This window comes from Lithobates pipiens, unplaced genomic scaffold, assembly GCF_037356315.1.
Source record: "Lithobates pipiens isolate NorthernLeopardFrog02 unplaced genomic scaffold, aLitPip1_a1.2 Scaffold_23, whole genome shotgun sequence".
Lineage (NCBI taxonomy): Eukaryota > Metazoa > Chordata > Amphibia > Anura > Ranidae > Lithobates > Lithobates pipiens.
The window spans coordinates 111,769,486-111,791,184 of NW_027507785.1; the positions used below are offsets into that span (position 1 = coordinate 111,769,486).

Consider the following 21,699-nt stretch of genomic DNA (forward strand, 5'->3'; position numbering starts at 1 on the left):
AATCCCCAATAATCTAAATTTTACAATCTGCTACTCTACTTGAGGAACAACGTCCACAAGTTTGCCTGCAAATGAGTTCATATTTTACTTCCAATTATACTCTATGGGCATTCCATTCTGTCATATGTTTGTCATTCCATAGAAAACAATAATAATCCCACTTAATGTGAAATGTGGACATCACCATTGAACATAGAGAGTATGTCTGCTAAAGATTGATCTAATATGACCAATGGTTCTCACTCCAGGTCACATCTTGCTTCCCATTATACTATATGGACATCCCTTTCTATTATTTATCCGTCATTCCATAAAAAACAGCTTTAAACCCAAATAATCTAAATTTTACAATCTGCTACTCTACTTGAGGAACAGCTGTGGGATAGGATAAATTGCTATGTCTTTCAGATTTGCCTGCAAATGAGTTTAGATTTTACTTCCCATTATACTCTATGGACATTGCCTTCTGTCATTCACTTTGTTATGGCATAAAAACAATAATGATCCCACCTAATCTCAATATTAAACATGGCCACTGATTTTTAAAAGTAGGTTTGCAAAAAATAAATTTGATATGTCTAGAGACTCTCTCACTGATTGATTTTGTTTCCCCATTATTCTCTATGGGCATTCCACTTTGTTCCATTATTCTCTATGGGCATTCCATCTCCCTGTTAAAGTCTATTGGCATTCCATTCTGTCATTCCTTTTAGTATACCCCAGCACAGGAACCAGGGAGAGTCGTTTAACTCAGTTAGGTCAATCTGTCTCTGTGGTATCTGAATATGCAATGTGAAAAGAGGGGAAGGAAGGTGAGAAATTGGCTTGTTGCTGTTTATTCCATGTTAATTTTCTAAGATGCAGCTAGTGACGAGGCATCATGTTGACGCATTTCCATTCGATAGATGAAATTATTCAGAGCTTGTATCTTAGACTGCTTTCACACAGAGGCACAGGGGGTGTCGGCGGTAAAGCAGCACTATTTTTAGCGCCGCTTAAGCCTCGTTTTAGTGGCGCTATTCGGCCGCTAGAGGGGCGGTTTGTTGGCGGTATCACAGCGCTGCCCCATTGATTTCACTGCTCCTTCATCACTTCAAAGAAGCTGCTGGCAGGACTTCCTCAGGCTTTCACACTGGAGTGAATGGAGCCGCTTTTTTCAGGCGCTATACAGGCGCTATTTTTAGCACTGTAGTGCCTGAAAAATGCTGGCAGTGTGAAAGGCGCCTTAGGTAGACTTCTGGGAAAATTGTTGAGCCAATCACACAAGCAGGAAATGATGTTTCTGGGGAGTGGTCAGTACACACTCTGTGTACAGAACAACTCCATGCAGCCATATTGCAATGCACTCTCAGAAAATCACAGTGGCTGCACATTGAAAAGGAAAGGTAATTTTTAATAACATTCAATTACAATATGATTAGTGTCACAAGTATTAGTGCTATATTATTTTTTCTTTATTTTATTTTTTTCCCCATGAAAGTGGAGTTACCCTTTAAATTTTGGCTGTCAGTATAGTATACCCACAATTACACTAACCTCAGCAATGGACAGTGTAAATATTGTCATTGCAGGAGTTCCTACACTCACTGACTACCAGTGTAAAAGGGGACATTTATATTTACCATAAATATTTAAGTTAATCTCCCTGAGAAGATTGATGCTCAGCACCTCTAGCAAAAGTAAAGAAGTCACAAACACACATGCTCAGCTTCCCTGTTAGCTGCTGATACTAGTTGTGTAGTTTGTCCATACCTTTGCTGAAGATCATCAGCACTGAGAATCAGCATAAAAGGTGGAATTATTAAAATTGCATTTGTTTATGAGAAATAGTGCTTTAGCAAGTGAAATACCATTAGTTTAGCATTTACATGAACTTTGGCATCTTGCACACTGCTGCTCCCAAAATCAACTTAATAAAAGCCGCAGAAGAGTTTAAGAGAAGCAGAGTTTAGAGGCAGCCAAAGCTCCTCTCTTGAATGCAGAAGAATCACGTTCAGGAGAGAAGCTTTTGGACATCAAAAATGCCAACGTGGCTAAATGCTAGGTGCGTTTAGCACTTCAGCATTTATTCATTTCAGTGACCAGAATAAATAAAAATTCTAGCAATAAAATAAATAAACACACAAACAAGCACCAAATGCAGCTAAACTCACCTAAACTGGCTTGGAAAAAGTGCAGCTCAAGTGAGTTTTTTTCTCGTATCAGGAAAAACAGCGTTTACAATAAACCAGTGTGCATGAAGCCTAAACAGTGGAGGAACTTAGGCATGCCTGAGAACCTCTGAGCTGCCAAGTAAAGCCAGCAGCCAGGAGGCATCATCATGTCCTGCTTGGACATAGCTCAGAGAGGCTTGGTAGTTTATAAATTGTAGTTGATTTCATCCAGATTCAGAAGGTTACAGTTGTCACCAGCAGCAGTTGACCTTCTGTTATTTATTAACAGGCCCGCATATATACTTTTTGCAATAACAGCCTGTCACACAGAAAATATATACATGCAGCATGGGTCATCTTCTGTGGGTTTGCACTTTGCTCTTCCATGTCTTCTCCCCGATTAAGGGTGACTTTCTGATTGAAGGACTGAGAAACATCCAGGTCAGTGTCATCTTTTATCTTTAAACTTGTTATTTACCAATATCTTGATTAGGTTATCATGCGTATATCTGATATATGCACACAGACATAAGAGAATGATCATTTTCAGCATCCCATACATCTAAGATAAGTATATGGCCTGTTTTCCCCCTAGCAATGTAACTTATTCAAGCATCTAAAGTAGCAGTTGTAAAGGTATTTAAAAGTTTAACAAGACACATGATCAGCTTTTTCACTCTAAAGTTAGAAGGACAGGACTGGATTAATTGGATCAAGAATGATGAGAAGATCATATTTGGCTGCTTGAAGGGTTGTTGGGGCAGCCTTTTTTTCATCCAGAGTGACCAGGCACCCTGGGGTACCTTGAGGTTTCTTCAGGGGTGCCTTAGCAAAATGGCTAACATTGATCAAAAATTGTATACAAGCCAGCAGGGGGATCAAGCCTGCCTTTTAGTTATGCAAAGTCAAGATTTGTATTATGCACCATAATGACTTTCTAGACACTGGCAGACCTAACAACCATGATGTCATCATTAAGACCCCTTTCACACTGAGGTGTTTTTCAGGCGCTACAGTGCTAAAAATAGTGCCTTTAAAGTGGCTTAAAAAAAGCCTCAGCTGCAAACCCAGTGTGAAAGTCTGAGTGCTTTCATACTGGGGCACTGTGCTGGCAGGGCGTCACAAAAAGTCCTGCCAGCAGCTCCTTTGCAGCAGTGCAGGAGCAGTGAATACACCGTTCCTATACCACTCCTACCCATTGAAAACAATGTGGCAGTGCCATGATACTGTTGGCAAAGTGCCACTGCTGCAGCGTTTTGTGGGTCGATTTAACCCCTTTTTCGGCCGCTAGTGAGGGGTTAAAGCCGAATAGTGCTGCTAAAATGGCGGTAAAGCGGTGCTAAAAATAGGCTCAGTATGAAAGTGGTCTTAATAAGGAGGATGTCTGTTGCCTCCACAGCACCCTTGTTTGACCCTCCTGTGCCCCTCTCCCTCAGCACTGGGGTGACATTAACTGACTGATGGAGAGAAATTGAGGGAGTAGAGAAACATTGGAATACTAGTCAATACCAGTGTGCAAAAGTGTATTTGCTTTGGAAGAATAAATCACCTCTAATGTTGGGTGTCCTACTTGTGTGGATGTTGCTGCATTATGTATAACTATTTACATTTTTTTTACATTTCATAAAGGGTTACCTCAATTTTAAAGAGTGCCTTGAGATTGGCAATAATTTAAAAGGTGCCTTGAGCTTGTAAATCATTTTAAAGGGTGCCTCGAGCCTGTCCATAATTTTAAAGGGTGCCTTGAGATTGTCCATCATTTTAAAGGGTGCAGTGAGATTGTCCATAATTTTGAAGGGTGCCTTGAGATTGTCCATAATTTTAAAGGGTGGATCAAGACTGTCTGTAATTTTAAAGGGTGCCTCGAGACTGTCCATAATTTTAAAGGGTGGCTTGAGATTGTCCATATCTTTAAAGGGTGCCTTGAGATTGTCCATGATTTTAAAGGGTGCCTTGAGATTGTCCATCATTTTAAAGGGTGCCCTGAGATTGTCTATAATTTTAAAGGGTGCCTTGGCTAAGAAAAAAGGTTGAGAAACACTGACCTGGGGACATTGGTTTCTGGCATCGGTAGTGTATACACAGAATTTTTTTTGAAGCTGAATAAAGAAAAATAGCTCTTTATGGTCTGACCCCTAACCCCAAAGTGTATGCATATCCATTGTTTTTCTTTAGCTTTGGATAGAGTGTGGAAAGGTTAGAACCTGCTTGTGACTTTAAAGTGGTTGTAAAGGCATTTAAAAAAAAAAAAAAAAAAATTCCCGATCACAGCAACTGTTATTGGCTATCAAAAAAGAACGTTTAGGGAATTGAATAGTGTGTTGATCCTGATAACATCCTACATAACATAGAGAAAGCACTTTATATGGCAGAAACAAAGTATAAGGGATCAGAAATAGATAAAAAGTCACAAAGGTGCCAACTTTATTGTTGTACAAAATAGTAGAAAAATGATCTATAATACATGTAGACACAATTATATTTAAAATGTATTATTGCAGTACATCAATGAATCAACATAAATAACTATAATGTACATACTAGCCCAAACTGGTAGTCCAAAGTGCCGGCCAAACCAAATTGAGGTCAGCAGATTAGACTTTTAACTGGATGCTGACCGCCAGCTGTCAAATGACGGCCAGGCGGCGCACCTATTGTGGCGCGAGGCTGTCATATGACGGCCTCCCGTTTAAACAGGAAATGCGTGCGATCGTGCGGGCGCATTCCTGTTTCTTCGATGGCGGCGTGTCACGGAGACACCGCTCGCCACCAAAGGGGGTGAACAGCCATTGGTTATGGCTGTTTACCACGTGATCGGCCGTAATGAAGTCACGGCCGATCACAGATGGTCACACCCTGACTGTGCACGGCGCATGTGCGCGATCGTGAGCACGCTGCGCGTGCACGTCGGTGGCGGCGTGTTCCCCGGGAACACTGATCACTAAAATGTAAACAAACCGCGGTAACGAGATGTTACCGGGTTCTCCTCCTCACACACTGATCATGTGTGAGGAGGAGATTGCGGTAACATCTCGTTACCGCCTACAGTGTACACCAACCATACTGATTGCCCCCCCCAATAAAGAGGACCTGTCACCACCTCTCATAGTATCTGTCAATCGCAGTCCATCAGAATACCTGTCACAGTCCATCAGAGTATTTGAGTATCTGTCACAGCCCATCAGAGTACCCGAGTACCTGTCCTGGCCCATCAGAGTACCCGAGTACCTGTCCCAGCCCATCAGAGTACCCGAGTACCTGTCACGGCCCATCAGAGTACGCGAGTACCTGTCACGGCCCATCAGAGTACCCGAGTACCTGTCACGGTCCATCAGGGTACCCGAGTACCTGTCACGGTCCATCAGGGTACACGAGTACCTGTCACGGTCCATCAGGGTACCCGAGTACCTGTCACGGTCCATCAGGGTACCCGAGTACCTGTCACAGTCCATTAGAGTACCGAGTACCTGTCACAGTCCATCAGGGTACCCGAGTATCTGTCACGGTCCATCAGAGTACCCGAGTATCTGTCACAGTCCATCAGAGTACCCGAGTATCTGTCACAGCCCTTCAAAGTACCCAAGTACCTGTCACAGCCCATCAAAGTACCCGAGTACCTGTCACGGTTCATCCAAGTACCTGTCACAGTCCATCAAAGTACCTGAGTACCTGTCACGGTTCATCCGAGTACCCGAGTACCTGTCACAGCCCATCTGAGTACCCGAGTACCTGTCACAGCCCATCTGAGTACCCGAGTACCTGCTCCAGTCCATCTGAGTACCCGAGTACCTGTCACAGTCCATTTGAGTACCCGAGTACCTGTCACAGTTCATATTAGTACCCGAGTACCTGTCACAGTTCATCTGAGTACCCGAGTACCTGTCACAGTTCATCTGAGTACCCGAGTACCTGTCACAGTTCATCTGAGTACCTGAGTACCTGTCACAATTCATCTGAGTACCCGAGTACCTGTCACAGTCCATATGAGTACCTGTCACCGCCCTTCAGAGTACCCAAATACCAGTCACCAAGCCATCAGAGTACCTGTCACCAGGCCATCAGAGTACCCGAGTACCTGTCAACAGGCCATCAGAGTACCCGAGTACCTGTCCCGGCCCATCAGAGTACCCGAGTACCTATCACGGCCCATCAGAGTACCCGAGTACCTGTCCCGGCCCATCAGAGTACCCGAGTACCTGTCACGGCCCATCAGAGTACCCGAGTACCTGTCACGGCACATCAGAGTACCCAAGTACCTGTCACGGCCCATCAGAGTACCCGAGTACCTGTCACGGCCCATCAGAGTACCCGAGTGCCTGTCACGGCCCATCAGGGTACCCGAGTACCTGTCACGGTCCATCAGGGTACCGGAGTACCTGTCACGGTCCATCAGGGTACCCGAGTACCTGTCACAGTCCATCAGGGTACCCGAGTACCTGTTACGGTCCATTAGAGTACCAAGTACCTGTCACAGTCCATCAGGGTACCCGAGTATCTGTCACAGTCCATCAGAGTACCCGAGTACCTGTCACAGCCCATCAAAGTACGCGAGTACCTGTCACGGTTCATCCGAGTACCTGTCACAGTCCATCAAAGTACCTGAGTACCTGTCACGGTTCATCCAAGTACCCGAGTACCTGTCACAGCCCATCTGAGTACCCGAGTACCTGTCACAGCCCATCTGAGTACCCGAGTACCTGCTCCAGTCCATTTGAGTACCCGAGTACCTGTCACAGTTCATCTGAGTACCCGAGTACCTGTCACAGTTCATCTGAGTACCTGGGTACCTGTCACAGTTCATCTGAGTACCTGAGTACCTGTCACAATTCATCTGAGTACCCGAGTACCTGTCACAGTCCATATGAGTACCTGTCACCGCCCTTCAGAGTACCCAAATACCAGTCACCAAGCCACCAGAGTACCTGTCACCAGGCCATCAGAGTACCCGAGTACCTGTCAGCAGGCCATCAGAGTACCCGAGTACCTGTCACCAGGCCATCAGCGTACCAGAGTACCTGTCACCAGGCCATCAGAGTACCAGAGTACCTATCTCCAGCCCATCAGAGTACCCGAGTACCTATTTGCAGCCCATGTCTCATAGAATATACGTTGGGGTGTTTGCTTTCCAAAATGGGGTCCTTTTGTGGGTAATTTCACTGTCCTGGTGGTCCAGGACCTTCAAAAGTGTGATAGGTAGGAATGAAATGAGAAGTGTCATTTATGCTCCTAGAACGCCTGAACGTACTACTTCAATGTTCGGCCTCTCTATGTGGCCAGGCTGTGTAAAAGTCCTACACATGTGGTATCACCATACTCGGGAGGAGTAGCAGAATGTATTTTGGGGTGTAATTTTTGCTATATACATGCTATGTGTTAGACATCTTATAAATTGACAATTTTGTGTAAAAAAAAAATGCGTTTTAATTTTTTCCACATATTCCAAAAACTTCTGGAAAAAAATTAACCATTCAAAAGACTTATTATGCCTCACAGATTACACGTTGGGGTGTTTGTTTTCCAAAATGGGGTCATTTTATGGGAAATTCCATTGTCCTGGTACTCCAGGGCCTTCAAAATTGTAATAGGTGGTTGAGAAATGAGATGCGTCACTTTTGCTCGTAGAACGTCTGAAGATACTACATCAATGTTGGTGCTCTGTATGTGGGCAGACTGTGTAAAAGTCTCACACATGTGGTATCGCCGTACTCGGGAAGAGTAGCAAAATGTATTTTGGGGTGTAATTTGTTGTATGCATATGCTGTGTGTGAGAAATAACCCGATAATATGACAATTTTGTAAAAAAAAATAATAATAAAAAAAAATCTTAATTTTGCAAAGAATTGTGGGAAAAAATTACAACTTAAAAAAACTCACCATGCTACTTACTTAATACCTTGGAATGTCTACTTTGTAAAAAGGGGTCATTTGGGGGGTATTTGTACTTTCCTGACTTGTTAGTGTCTCAAGAAATGAGGTACACCTGATGTACTGAAGGCCTGATCAGATGTGATAAATTTTCAGCGATTGGCACCATAGTTTGTAGACTCTATAACTTTCACAAAGACCAAATAATATATACTAATGTGGATTATTTTTACCAAAGATATGTAGCAGTATACATTTTGGCCAAAATTTATGAAGAAAAATTACTAATTAGCAAAAATGTATGACAGAAACAAAGAAAAAGGCATTTTTTTTCACAAAATTTCCGTTTTATTTTATTTATAGCACAAAAAATATAAAACCCACTAGTGATTAAATACCACTAAAAGAAAGCTCTATTTGTGCGGAAAAAAGGATGCAAGTTTTATATGGATAGAGGGTTGGATGACTGAGTAATTGTCATTCAAACTGTGAGAGCGCTGAAAGCTGAAAATTGGTCTGACATGTTTCGGAAATTATTTTTACATTGGTATACATTTTCCTTCTTCAGGGGTGGTTTGAAAGTTGGGTAGTTGTGTTCTTATCTGTAACAGAAATATAAATGTATAATAGTGTTTACATAGCAATATCAAAAAGTGCTATCAAAAAACCTTCCATACATAGTACAGAGTAACAAAATCAAAGGTACTCACATATAATAGATTCACTGCAGATTTCCAGAGATAGAAGGCAATACAGAGAGGTGTTACAAACTGGCTGTATAGATCCATGCACATACACGATACAGGTGGTTAAAGCGTGTATCCACAACCCGGCTGTCGGAACGTATTCACAAAAGACGCCTGGCAATTACCACAACATCAAAGTATGCACTGTGGAAACAATTATAGGAAAGGTAGGAAAGGGCGAGTGAGTCCCTCTCTTAGCAAGGTGCATATATATATATATATATATATATATATATATATATATATATATATATATATATATATATATATATATATATATATATGTGTGTGTGAGAAAATGTATAATATAGGCAGCAAGTGATCCAGCAAACCGCTAATCCATGTTTAGCCTATTTAAAGATAGGAGTAGTTACCTTGAGACTGAAGCCGTGGACAGTGCTGACACCAGACCAAAAGCTGGTAAACTGACAGAGCCTTCGAGGCGTCAGTGATTACATACCGGGCTGGGTCCGGTGTGAGCCAATCAGAATTGCACCCATTCATCTTGCATTAATCAGCTGTAGTGAAACAGCTGATTGCAAGATCCAGGGCTTCTTTCTGACAACGTCATGCATCCCTGCATCACTGGCGGCATGACGTTCCTTACTCACAACAGAAGTGCAAAGAGGGGACACAGAGTTGCTCCTCCCAGCACAGGAGGCCAGCGCAGAGACGGACAAAGTTCATTGCTTACCCAGCCTGCACTAGTGGAGCTTACCCGCCGGGTATCTACGTGTGGACAGGAATGGGCGGGAGTGAGGCAAAGGCCACCTAGTGGAGGGATAAAATAACAGCCAGGATGTTTACAATAAGTACCAAACATCACATATTACAAATGGCATAACATGAAAAAAAAGGGGATAATATAGAGTCCTACAAATTGAACTCACAGACCCCTGATAAATCCCAGGAGAAATTATCTGAAATTATGAAAATGCTTCATTCAACCCAGGCGGTTAAGTAGCCTGATAAAGAAAGAGAGGCGGCGATCTCTAAGTGCAGAAATTAGGTTAAAAGGATTTATTATGTGGATTAAAAACACTCACATGAAAAAGGTGGTGTACAGGCACATCAATATTATAAGGTTCATCTGTATATCCCTAGGAAGCACAGACCATGGGAGCTGATATACAAAGGTGTCAGCATCCATCCTCTAGCCAGTATCCGCCGGTGTGGTGTGTTCCATGGCACTTCCGGACGGTTGGAGCGCAGCTGATTGATGTATTCCTCCTGCTCCGCTGTGTGTTGATAGTGTGTCTTCCGGGAACGGGCTTGAGTGAGCGGCGCTTTGGAGCATGCGTGCTCCTTTCTCAGGCTCTATAGGTGGCCATATTACTTGTGGTACGGAATAAATAAAGGAGGAAGCGGAGTAAAGGGGGAGGGCCATGTAAGGAAGCCGGGCTAGGTGTGTGGCGGTAGCCATGGGGACCAGATGTGCGCAATAGAGTAGTATAGGACGGCGTAGGAGGAACGTGCCTGTATGTGTGAATACAAGCGTCACACACACAGGAAGGGAGGGTGTACTAATATATATAGGGGCGTGTGTGCAAAAGAGGTGATATGTTGAATACGGGGCAAAGCAACTAGTATTCACAGGGGATATTGACTAGTATTCTGATAGGTGGAAGGAACAAGAAAAGGGTGAATTAATTTAAACAGAAACACAAAACATGACTTTTATCAAAGACCTTATTTCTACCATTTACCGAAAATACATAAAGACCCTACACATCCCCCTGGAAGATCCATAGTGGCCGTCATTGAGAGTGTTACCATTTACTTTTCTTTCTATATTGACTATTTCCTCCAAAGCATAGTTCAGAATTTGCCTTCCTATATTAAAGACAGCATTCACCTATTGACCACACTACAGCACTATACCTGGGAACCGACCTATCGTTGGCTTTCCCTTGATGTTGTCTCCCTATATGCTTCGATCCCTCATGATATTGGATTACAACCTGTACAGTACTATCTCAATAATGATCCACAACTCAATTCACGTTAGAATCTATTTCTACTGGAAATTTTGAAGTTCTCTTTAACACATAATTACTTTGAATTGGAAGGAAACTTTTACATCAAAATACAGGGCACAGCTATGGGGGCCAACTTTTCCCCCAGCTACGCCAACCTTATGATGGGCTTCTGGAAATGACGACATATACATGCCAATAATCTGTATGCTGCCAATATAATCTTCTATGGCCGATATATAGACGATGTAGTCATTATCTGGGATGGCTCCAACATCCTTATTCCATCCTTTGTTCAACACTGCAATAACAACACCATGGGCCTCTCCTTCACTTCAGTCACTGACAGTCACAAATTAGCATTCTTAGACCTAGAACTTTTCCATAAAGAAAAAACTATCTGTGCTCAAAATTACACCAAATCTACCTCAGGAAACTCATATTTACATTTTGACAGCTGTCAACACCCACGATGGCTTAAAAATATTCCAAAAAGCCAATTCTGTCGCTTAAAGCACAATTGTACATTGGTACAAGACTACATTACCCACAACGACACGCTAAAAAAGAAATTTAAAGACAAAGGCTATCCCGACCAAATTATCGATGAGGCCTTCTCACATTACCTTCATGACTTTGCTAGTGAAATACGTCCCTCCCCTTCACATCCTACTGGTACCCACATCACCTATACTACTCAACCAGTCAGATTCGTCACTAAATTCCATAATAAATTCAGGACGATGGAAAAGATCCTTAACAGACACTGGTCCATCTTACGTGAAGATCCGCATCTTAAACATACTTTAAGCGATAAGCCGTTAGTCACCTATAGACGGGCTAAAAATATAAAATCTCAGATAGCACCTAGCAAAATGAAAAGATCACCTTCCCCTGCCAGCGCCCCTACCACCTTCTTTGACATCAAAGGCATGTATCAGTGCAGTACAGAAAGACTTCTATCACAAAGGAAAACAATACCTCATTCCTGATTTTTTTAACTGTGGTTCAGAATATGTGATTTACTGCCTGACTTGCCCTTGCGGCCTACTATATGTAGGCCATACTATAGGGGCGCTCCGCAAAAGGTTTGGAGAACACCGCAACCTGGTTGAAAAGGGCAAGGATAAACACAGTGTACCAAGACACTTTAAAGAATGTCATGAAAAGTCATCAATAGGATTACGCGTCTGGGTTATTGAATCAATCCCATCAACTCTCCCTACCCCCGAACAATATAAACGCCTATGCGAAAGAGAGAATTTTTGGATATACAAATTAGACACTCTATCACCAGGGGGTCTAAACGAGGGAATTTAAATTAATATCCTTCTTTGATTATACTATATACTGTTTACCCATCCTCCATGGCCCTTGCCTCATGTGTGTATATGTATATACATTTATATATATATATATATATATATATATATATATATATATATATATATATATATTCTCTCTATGTATACTGTTTATATTTATATATATATATATACATATATAATATGTGGTTTCTAACTTATTTTAATCTTTAATTTTTATTTTTATTTAATAATTTTTTCACCCACACTTCATATATATAAATGTGTTTTATTATAACTCCCTGCATGGAGAGGTAGATATATATATATGTATGTATCCGTTTACACTTATATGCATGTATGTGTCCTCTTAAGTTCGCTCATAGATTTTCATTTGTTTTACATATTCTATTTCCTCATCTCATGAGTTCATGTTGTCACGCCTTTTAGCCTGTTCCCTATCCTTCTATTTATCAAATATTTCCCTATCCCATACTTTTTTCCCCTGTCACAGGAAAGTCAATTATCTGCTTTCCTTTCCTCAGACAGCAACAGCGCTGAAGAAAGGACATGCTGATAACCAGCATTTGTTTGTAATCAGCTGTGTCCAATCAAGCCAAAATCACTGACTCTTTACCTTGATCAGTGATGTGTTGTGTCCGAGGGATGTCATATGACATCCACCTGGAGGGACAACAGGTCCTGTGTGATTCACATGTAATCTGGGTGCAGTGTAGTGGGATTTCAGACCATTTGAAATAAATCACACTACACCATGTTGAAAAACTGAACAGAATTGGAATATTGATAATGACAATCCATCCTCATGAACCAAAAATGAACCCGCACCTAATGGACTTACAACCAAAAAGTCCTGCACCGCTGACACTGGACAAACCACCTACCCTGGGACTACATACACATGTACATACTTATCTTTTCCCCACCAGTCCGTTTTTGACCGGTGGAGGAATTTAGCCACCGAAGAACTGCTACAATGAACATCAGACACCCGTAGTATGCCTAGATGGGCTCCCGGTTCTCCCAACCTGAAGTCCCTGTAAAAAGCCAATGCGAGCGCCGTCTTGAATAAACTGGCCTCGTAACTGGAATTACACACCCTACTCTCCTGTAGCATCAACTGTCACAACATGGCAAAAGTGACTGGGCACGTGCTGTCACATCTCTTATTGCCTCTTCTGTAATCCTTCAAGGCCTGCCTGACCATAAAATCTTTTGTAACATCCCTCCCCCTGTCAACTTGAACCAAAAGGCCAACCCTGCCATATTTCGGTCAATTACCGATACGGACACCCCTTGTTCATAATATAAACCAATGAAGTATAACAAGACTATGACAACCCCCTCTCCCGTCACTACTTGGCCCACCCATCCCAGCAACTCACACCACTCCTGCCGAACCATAGCATAAGCTGACAAAGTATCTATGCTTATGGAATTCCTGATCAAACCCACGACGACTCCAATGCAATTTGCCACAGCTGTCAGGGACAAGGACTCCCATGTTGCTCCGCTCCCGGTACCAACTCACAGAATTTGTCCCACTGAAACTGAGACAAAGTATCAGCCACTGCACTAGACGTTCCTGGAATGCATAAAATGATTCAATTGCAAACAACGCAACACCAGATGACATAACAATCGCACTAATGGAGCAGAGGAAGCCGTCACTTGATTGATGACCTGAACTACCCCCAGGTTATCACAGTGGAGCCGTATCTTCTGGTCCTGGAAGATTGCACCCCAGATCTCCACTGCCATATCACTGGAAAATGTTCCAGCAATACCAGTTTCTTGAGGAACCCCACCCTGTGCCAAGCCTCTGACCACCTCTCCACAAACCACCATCTCCCAACATAAGCCCCAAAACCTGATGACCCGGCCGCATCGGTATAAAAATCAAGATCAAAATTACTCACCGGCCCCTTCATCCACAATAACCGTCCATTATAACAGTCCAGGAAGACCCGCCAAATCAACAGGTCCAGAGTGATGAAATGCTTAGGGGAGGAAACGCCAGCGGAGGAGTTGAGAAGGGGCCACTCATGTGGCCCAATATAGTAACGGAAAAAAGGTGCGCTAAGTTATATATATCTGATGTTATATATAACACCCATTAATTGTGAATAAATAAATAAAAAGACAATACATAATATGAATTCATAGATAATAAAAATAGATAAATAAATATAAATAATAAAGTCCAATGAAGTCCAAATGAGTAAGAAGTGACTGAAAATTATGAGTGCACAAACACCACCAACGCGTGATCCACCACCACATAGATGTCGCGCTTACCAGAGGCAAGCTTTGTTAAAGCCTGTATAGTAGATATGAACCCAGCAGCGACACCTCCATGGACCACCTTGGTATGGTCTATGTAGCAAGAGACCTTCCGAATACCAAATCACTTGTGTCACCTCTCCTTGACCGAGTATCAATGATAAACCAGGGACAGCAGCAGCCGCACGGAGCACACAACAGTCACAGGCTCATAGAGATAAAAAAGAGGCTAACCATAGTGTAAATCTATGGGACAACATTTAATGAATAATAAAATTGCACTTACATATATTCGGTAAAAACAAGCATCAGTAAAAATCTTTCACCGGCCAGCTAGCATACACCAGCTCACAACACAGGTCACGATGACGTCAGCACGTCAACGTCCCTACGCACGTGTTTCGTTTACAACCGACGTCGTCTTGGGAATGGGCGACACACTGATTCATCGCCATTAAATACATACAAGAGTAACCACGCCTCGTTGTGAGTTCTCAATGGTGGAAACTCATTATCTCATTCTATGCTGACAGTATAAAAAATAGTAAAACAAATTATAATAACGCGTGATCCACCACCACATAGATGTCGCGCTTACCAGAGGCAAGCTTTGTTAAAGCCTGTATAGTAGATATGAACCCAGCAGCGACACCTCCATGGACCACCTTGGTATGGTCTATGTAGCAAGAGACCTTCCGAATACCAAATCACTTGTGTCACCTCTCCTTGACCAAGTATCAATGATAAACCAGGGACAGCAGCAGCCGCACGGAGCACACAACAGTCACAGGCTCATAGAGATAAAAAAGAGGCTAACCATAGTGTAAATCTATGGGACAACATTTAATGAATAATAAAATTGCACTTACATATATTCGGTAAAAACAAGCATCAGTAAAAATCTTTCACCGGCCAGCTAGCATACACCAGCTCACAACACAGGTCACGATGACGTCAGCACGTCAACGTCCCTACGCACGTGTTTCGTTTACAACTGACGTCGTCTTGGGAATGGGCGACACACTGATTCATCGCCATTAAATACATACAAGAGTAACCACGCCTCGTTGTGAGTTCTCAATGGCGGAAACTCATTATCTCATTCTATGCTGACAGTATAAAAAATAGTAAAACAAATTATAATAAATGGTGAATATATATGCACAGGAGCAATATAGAGAATATGTAACTAAATAATAACACCTTATGAATGCAATTTTATAGCTCTATCAATAGCATCATAAACCTACAGGCAGAAACAGTGTTTAATGAAATGGATATGATTACCACACCACTGACCGCCCCTGGCCCGGGAACCTCTGCGGGCATGGAACCTGACAGGGAACCCACTTGGATACCGTGGAAGGAGTGCTGCCACTTACCTCAAAGCACCAGACCAGCGATCTCAAACCTGTCCTGATGCAGCAGCCACGTGGGCCACTGCGTGAGGTGAAGGCGAATTAGACAATACTGGCGGGGGATGGGATGCACTCTGCCCCCGGCCCTGAGCTTAAAAGCCCACCCAACACTGCCTGTAAGGATGACAAAGCGTTAGTAATGGACTCACCAGGCTGCACAGTACAAGGACACACAGCCGCACATCCCGCATCCCCCACCTGATCCGGCACTTCATCCTCTGAGCTGGGCAGCTCATCTTCTGACCAGAGATTCACCCGCCTCCAGACCTTAGGATCCAACCATCTTGTGGGGTGGGTGGGGGGCCACCGGATGCTCTGTCCAACTGGCCAGCACCGGAGAAACAACCCCTCCCTCGACGGGCCACTGTCCTGATAAGTACATCACGAGGGGGGCAGCTGCACGATCCTGCCTCTCATGACATTCTGGCAGGACCAGGGGAGAGACCAAGCCGCAGTCCTCGCCAGATCAGCTCCGCCTTCGCTGGGCATTACTCCCAAAGCTAGCACTGGCCGCCTGTGTGGATGGCGGAGCCGGTGTGCCTGGAGGGTCCGTCAAATTGGGACTACCTTGGTGGTGCTGAGCTTGGAGGGATGGGGGGTGAATAGCACTCTGGAGGCCAAGATCTCCGAGTGTGCCAGCCCCCAGTTGAGCCTGATGCTTCCTCCTCCTCTATAGCTGCAATCTGCCGCTGGAGGCACTGTGAACCCTGTGATGCTGCAGCCACCCTGAGCTACATGAGAAAAGCCTCCATACCTGCCATTAATATGGGAAGCGAGAGGGGCACAGCAGAGAAGCAGGCATGTGCAGCTCCTTCATCCGGTGATCAGAGACTGACCACCGGACCCTGGCCCCTCCTACCCCCAGGAATGAACATCTCACACCGAGGACATACGTTTTGTCCATAGGCTGATGTCGATAGGCTGATGTCCTTATGGTCCCAGCGTAGGGATTGGCAAATTGCTTTCCGCTGACAAAATTGTTTATCATATCTAAGCCACGCCTGCCCCGGGGCACTTGGGCTGTTTCTCACCAATCAAGCTCGACAAAATCATGAACGCCTGAAGCCAGTTAACGAAGGAGTGGGGAATAAGGCGATAGCACTGCTTTTCCTCCTCCTCCTCCTTTTTTGACTCGTCCGGCTTTACCCTGTCCAGATTAAACTTCTCAAGTGGTAGTAAGGAAAAAATCTCCTCATATTCACCCTTCCATATTTTTTCCCTCACTTCTGGCTTGAGATGCGCTACTAAAGGGCCCTCAAAACACACATACACCTCACATTTGGCAGCATCTGCCAAAAGCACTATGTCAGCCACCTTAGTCGCCTCCTTACCCTCATCCGATTTTTTGGCAACGGATCCGCCACCCTACCCCCTCACTGTAACCACACCACTGACTGACCCTGGCCAGGGAACCTCTGTGAGCATGGAACCTGACCGGGAACCCACCCGGATACCAGGGAAGGAGTGCTGCCACTAACCTCAAAGCGCCGGACCAGCAATCTCAAACCTGTTAAAAATGCCTCTAAACTGAGGTTCTGAATCCATTTTTTTGTGTTCCAAAAAAAGCCTATAAACTCAACTGCCTAGAAACAACTGTAAACGACCCTGTGTAAATGTACTGATAAGATAACATAGAGGAGAGTTCAGGAGCAGTTGAAAAAAATGCCCAACTGCTCCTAAATGTCCGTTTAGCAGCAGCAGCAGTGTACATGAAGCCTAACATTATACTCTGGTGTGTTACTACTGTTCCGAGATATGGTGTTTGATCCCACTTCCTATTCCAATATTGTTTTGTGCTTCAGTCAACACTGTTTGCTGTAACCTTTGTATGCTTATTTACCCGATAAATAAATGAATTACCAAAAAAAAAAGACCTGGGGAAAATTCAAAACTAGTCAATAAGGAGCATTTAATCCTTGCAGTGTGAGGGTTATTTTGTCTAGGGTACAATTAAAAGGCAGCTTTACTTACCATATTCCTTGCTAACATATGGTAAGCTTTACTTACCATATTTATTTATTTTTACTAGTAATGGCGACGATCAGTGACTTATATTGTGGTGGACAAATCGGACACCTAACTGACACTTTTGACACTTTTTGGGGACCAGTGACACTAATATAGTGATCAGGGCTAAAAAATGCACCGTCACTGTACTAATGCCTTGTAACAATCTGCCTTGTTTACATTATTATTATTTTGCTTGTGGCCTGAACGATTGGCGGGTCTCAATGGACATCGAGCCCGCCACACCCGCTGATTGGCTCCCGCTGTGTCCAATCACAGCAGGAGTGCCATCTGACCCAGAAGTGTCAGATCACGTACTAGGTACATGATCTGGCACAGAGCAGATGCCTGCTGCAGTAAATGTACATGGGTTGGTCACTAAGTGGTTAAAAGGCAAATCTTTTAATAAAGTTTTGAAAAGTTGAAAGTAAATAAATAAAAAGTAAGAAAGAAAAAGTTGTTTTATTGAGTTTAATTTATACTGTTACTGTGTCATTGTTAACCATTGTTTGCTTTTCAGGAACACAAGTCAGCTGCAGCACTGATCTGTGCATTCTGACAGCAACAGGGTGCTGCTCTCAAAATACATACGTCAGTGCCTGCAAAGCTGCAGGGGAAGATTTCTCCACCCGCAGTTAAAAAGCAAAAAAATAACTTGTATACCCGAGCATTAGGAATGTGGGGTGGTCAGTGGACTGTGGCTCCTGTGCTTCGACATATACTTTTTTCATTTCTTTCTGGCCAAGATTTCTTCAGCCACAGCAATCAATGTGAATAAGAGAATCTGTAAGGTTCTTTCTTGGAAGCTCCTATGCTTCAGTATATACTGTTTTCCCTTTTTTTTCTTAATCAATCAATGTGAATAGAGGAATCTGTTCTTAGGAATTAGGTTCTTTTTTGTGGTCACGTATGCCCAGCGTTAGAAGCATGGAGTGGTCAGCGGGTGGTAGCTTCTATGCTTCAGCATATATTTTTTTCACTTTTTTTCTGGCACAGATTTCTTCATCCACATTGATCTATGTAATTGGAGAAACTGTTCTTTTTTTTTCAAGCAGCCTGTGAAATAAAGAATATTACATGGATGCCCAAACATTAGAAGAGTGGGTGGATGTGTGGCGGAAGCTTCTAATGTTGAGCATAAAATGTCAGGATAGTTTAAACAACCCCAAAATGACCTATTTTTGGAAAGTAGACAGCTCAAAGTATTTGCTGAGAGACATGTTAAGTCCATGGCTCGCAATCTAATGAGCAGCTTCAGGTTTTCAAAGAGCTATCTATACACAGTTTTGGAGGCCCTGAAAAGCCAGGATAGTACAAACGACCCCTTTTTGGAAAGTAGACACTCCAAGGTATTTGCTGAGAGGCATATTGAATCTTTGGAAGATCTTATTTTTTGCCACAAGTTTTTGAAAAATAAAAAAAGTATTATTTTATTTAACAAACTTGTCACTTTACTGAGATATTTCTCACACCTGTCATGGATTTACATGTCATTACACCCCAAAGCACATTCTGCTACTTCTCCTGAGTATAGGGATACCACGAGAGTGAGACTTTTTGGGAGCCTAGGGAGAACAAAGCCAATGAGCACCTTCAGGCTTTCAAAGAGAATTACTTAAAATGCCAGGATAGTACAAATACCCCCCAAATGACCCATTTTTGGAATATAGATACTCCAATGTATTTGATAAGAGGCATGATGAGTATTTTCTCAATCTAATTTTTTTTCACATGGTTTTGAAAAAATGAAAAAATAACATAAAAATACATTTTCATTTTCCAAAAACTTGTGCCAACAAATGAGATCTACAAAATACAAAATACTGTAATAAAGTGCCTGCTAGCACTTTGTATTTGTTTCACTCACATAAAATACATAAAAAAATCAAGATAAACAGGTGCAGTGTTCAAACCATATAAAAAATCCCCCTGATCAAATAAACGCACAAATATATAACTATTACTGTGCGGCAAACTCATACAATATATATATATATATATGTAGCACCGTTCCTGTAGGGATTGCTGTGTGTAGGCTTCCCTGGGCCTTCCTCTTCTTATCTTGCAGCCAGTTTCTAGAGGTTTTCACTCAACCAACAGTGCTCTCATGCGCTCAATCCGGGGTGTTGTTTTTTTGGTATTTATTGTTGGAACTTGGATGGGAGAAGGGAATAGTTGGATAGACCAACTGGAACTATTTGCAGGTGAGGACAACTCTCACTTGACCTTACCAGGTTAATTGTGTCAGCAGATTCTTTGCTGTGCCATACAACACTTGTATGGAAGAAATAAGTCTTTTGCTTGCTTTGGCAGCAGACTTGATGAAACTGTTCTATCTTCAGGACACTTACTAGCATCCCCTTTGGCTTACCCCCATCCACTGTCTCTACTAGCTGAAGGGATGGCCCTCACAGGACAGGCCCATGACACAGATCAGTACTCATTGTAGGCAGAAACAGATCCTTCCTGGTGTCTCTCCCTTTCAGACAGCTCTGTGGGACATCTGGTTTGCAGTTTTACTCAGATTCAGGCCCTCAGGTCAACCACCTAAGGCCGCATGGCAGTCTGTGCAGAGGAGGGGCAGCCGCCCCCTCCCATCAGGTCCCCTCTCTCCAGCCAAAGACCCTGAGCACATGGGCCCTTGACATATATACAGTCACCCAGCATGCACTGTAACTATGCCTATGCTCTCATTTGTCAGGTTTCCTCCCACTGTCTAATATGCCTCATCCTATTGGACCAGTGTGAAATATTCAGACAACATGAGCAGCACCTGATCACCATGAGCAGACCCTATCAATGGATGACTTCTCCATGGTAGGCAGAGAGCATCTAAATTTACCTGGCAGCCTTCCTGGTAAGCAGAAAGACCCCAAAAAAATACTCTCTTCTAGCACCTACATAGGAGGGTGCTACAGTACATATACAGTAAATGTGTGATGTGGACATTGTTCTTTGACATATTTATTTATATTATATGCATTTGGCTCACAATAATAGTTATATTTTTGTTAAAGAATTTTATATATTTTGAGTGGCGCACTTTTTAATTTTGATGTTAATGCATTTTGCTAACGTTTTACAATTCAGATTCATTGTGTGGAGTTTCACTATGTGCTCCTTGTAGTAATTCATTCTGACAATAAATTATAATTAGTAAAAAGTAAAGCATTTTTTCATGACACAAGCATGACAGCATACACGAATGAATCAGTACTGGTTATACTATATGTAAATAGTCGCCACCCCCCAGGCAGCATTCTATTTTTGTTCCTCATGAATCAAAGATGAGGTTTTTTTTTTGCCCTCATCTGCTCGGTTGTAAAACTCCCATACGAGGGAGACCCCCCCAGGTTCGGATACTGGGGGGCTGGCATACTGATCTATGGATGCAGGTAAAACTGTTCTGCCTTGTGGTTGGTTTAGGACTGATCCAGTCTCTCCTCCCTGGTGAGTTGTGGCCCCACACATACACACATTTTTGTTAGTCTGGCTTTGGGTATGTTGGTTTCCCCTGCAAAGATGCTGGAATATTTTTGTCAGGGCTGCCCCCCCGTCCAAGATGGTTCCTTGTCTGCTTCCTGTGGCTGGACTGAGGGCTTTCAGTCGGCAGGGAGCAGGAGGATGAGGTTGGGGTAACTGCTGGCCTGCTGTAGTGGTGGCTGGGAGCCCCAGGCGGTAGCCTGGGAATGGCTTGGTGGCCCTAGGGATGAGCTCAGGCATGTTCGCATGGAACACGTGCAGAGCCCACCAGGAAGTCGGTGCAATCACAGGCAATGAGACATTGCCCCGATGTGCGGCTGCAGAGATCGGGCAATGTCTCATTGCCTGTGATTAGTGCAGTGCTGCACCGACTTCCTGGCAGGCTCTACACGTGTTCCATGCGAACACGCCTGAGCTCACCTAGTGGCCACCTATTCAGGAAT

General features: G+C 43.3%; 1 protein-coding gene across 4 annotated transcripts in view; it reads left to right on the forward strand.

Annotated features, from left to right (window-relative positions):
- The first annotated feature begins 2,461 nt into the window (after positions 1-2,461).
- LOC143927811 (inter-alpha-trypsin inhibitor heavy chain H3-like) overlaps positions 2,462-21,699 on the forward strand; it is a 227,823-nt gene continuing 208,585 nt past the window's right edge. For 3 of the 4 annotated variants that reach the window (XM_077452193.1, XM_077452195.1, XM_077452196.1), the window contains exon 1: positions 2,462-2,594. In XM_077452193.1, coding sequence (XP_077308319.1) covers positions 2,502-2,594 — 93 coding nt within the window. In that variant the 5' untranslated portion in view covers positions 2,462-2,501. The remainder of the gene's footprint in view (positions 2,595-21,699) is intronic. The other variant, XM_077452194.1, reaches the window with a different exon arrangement.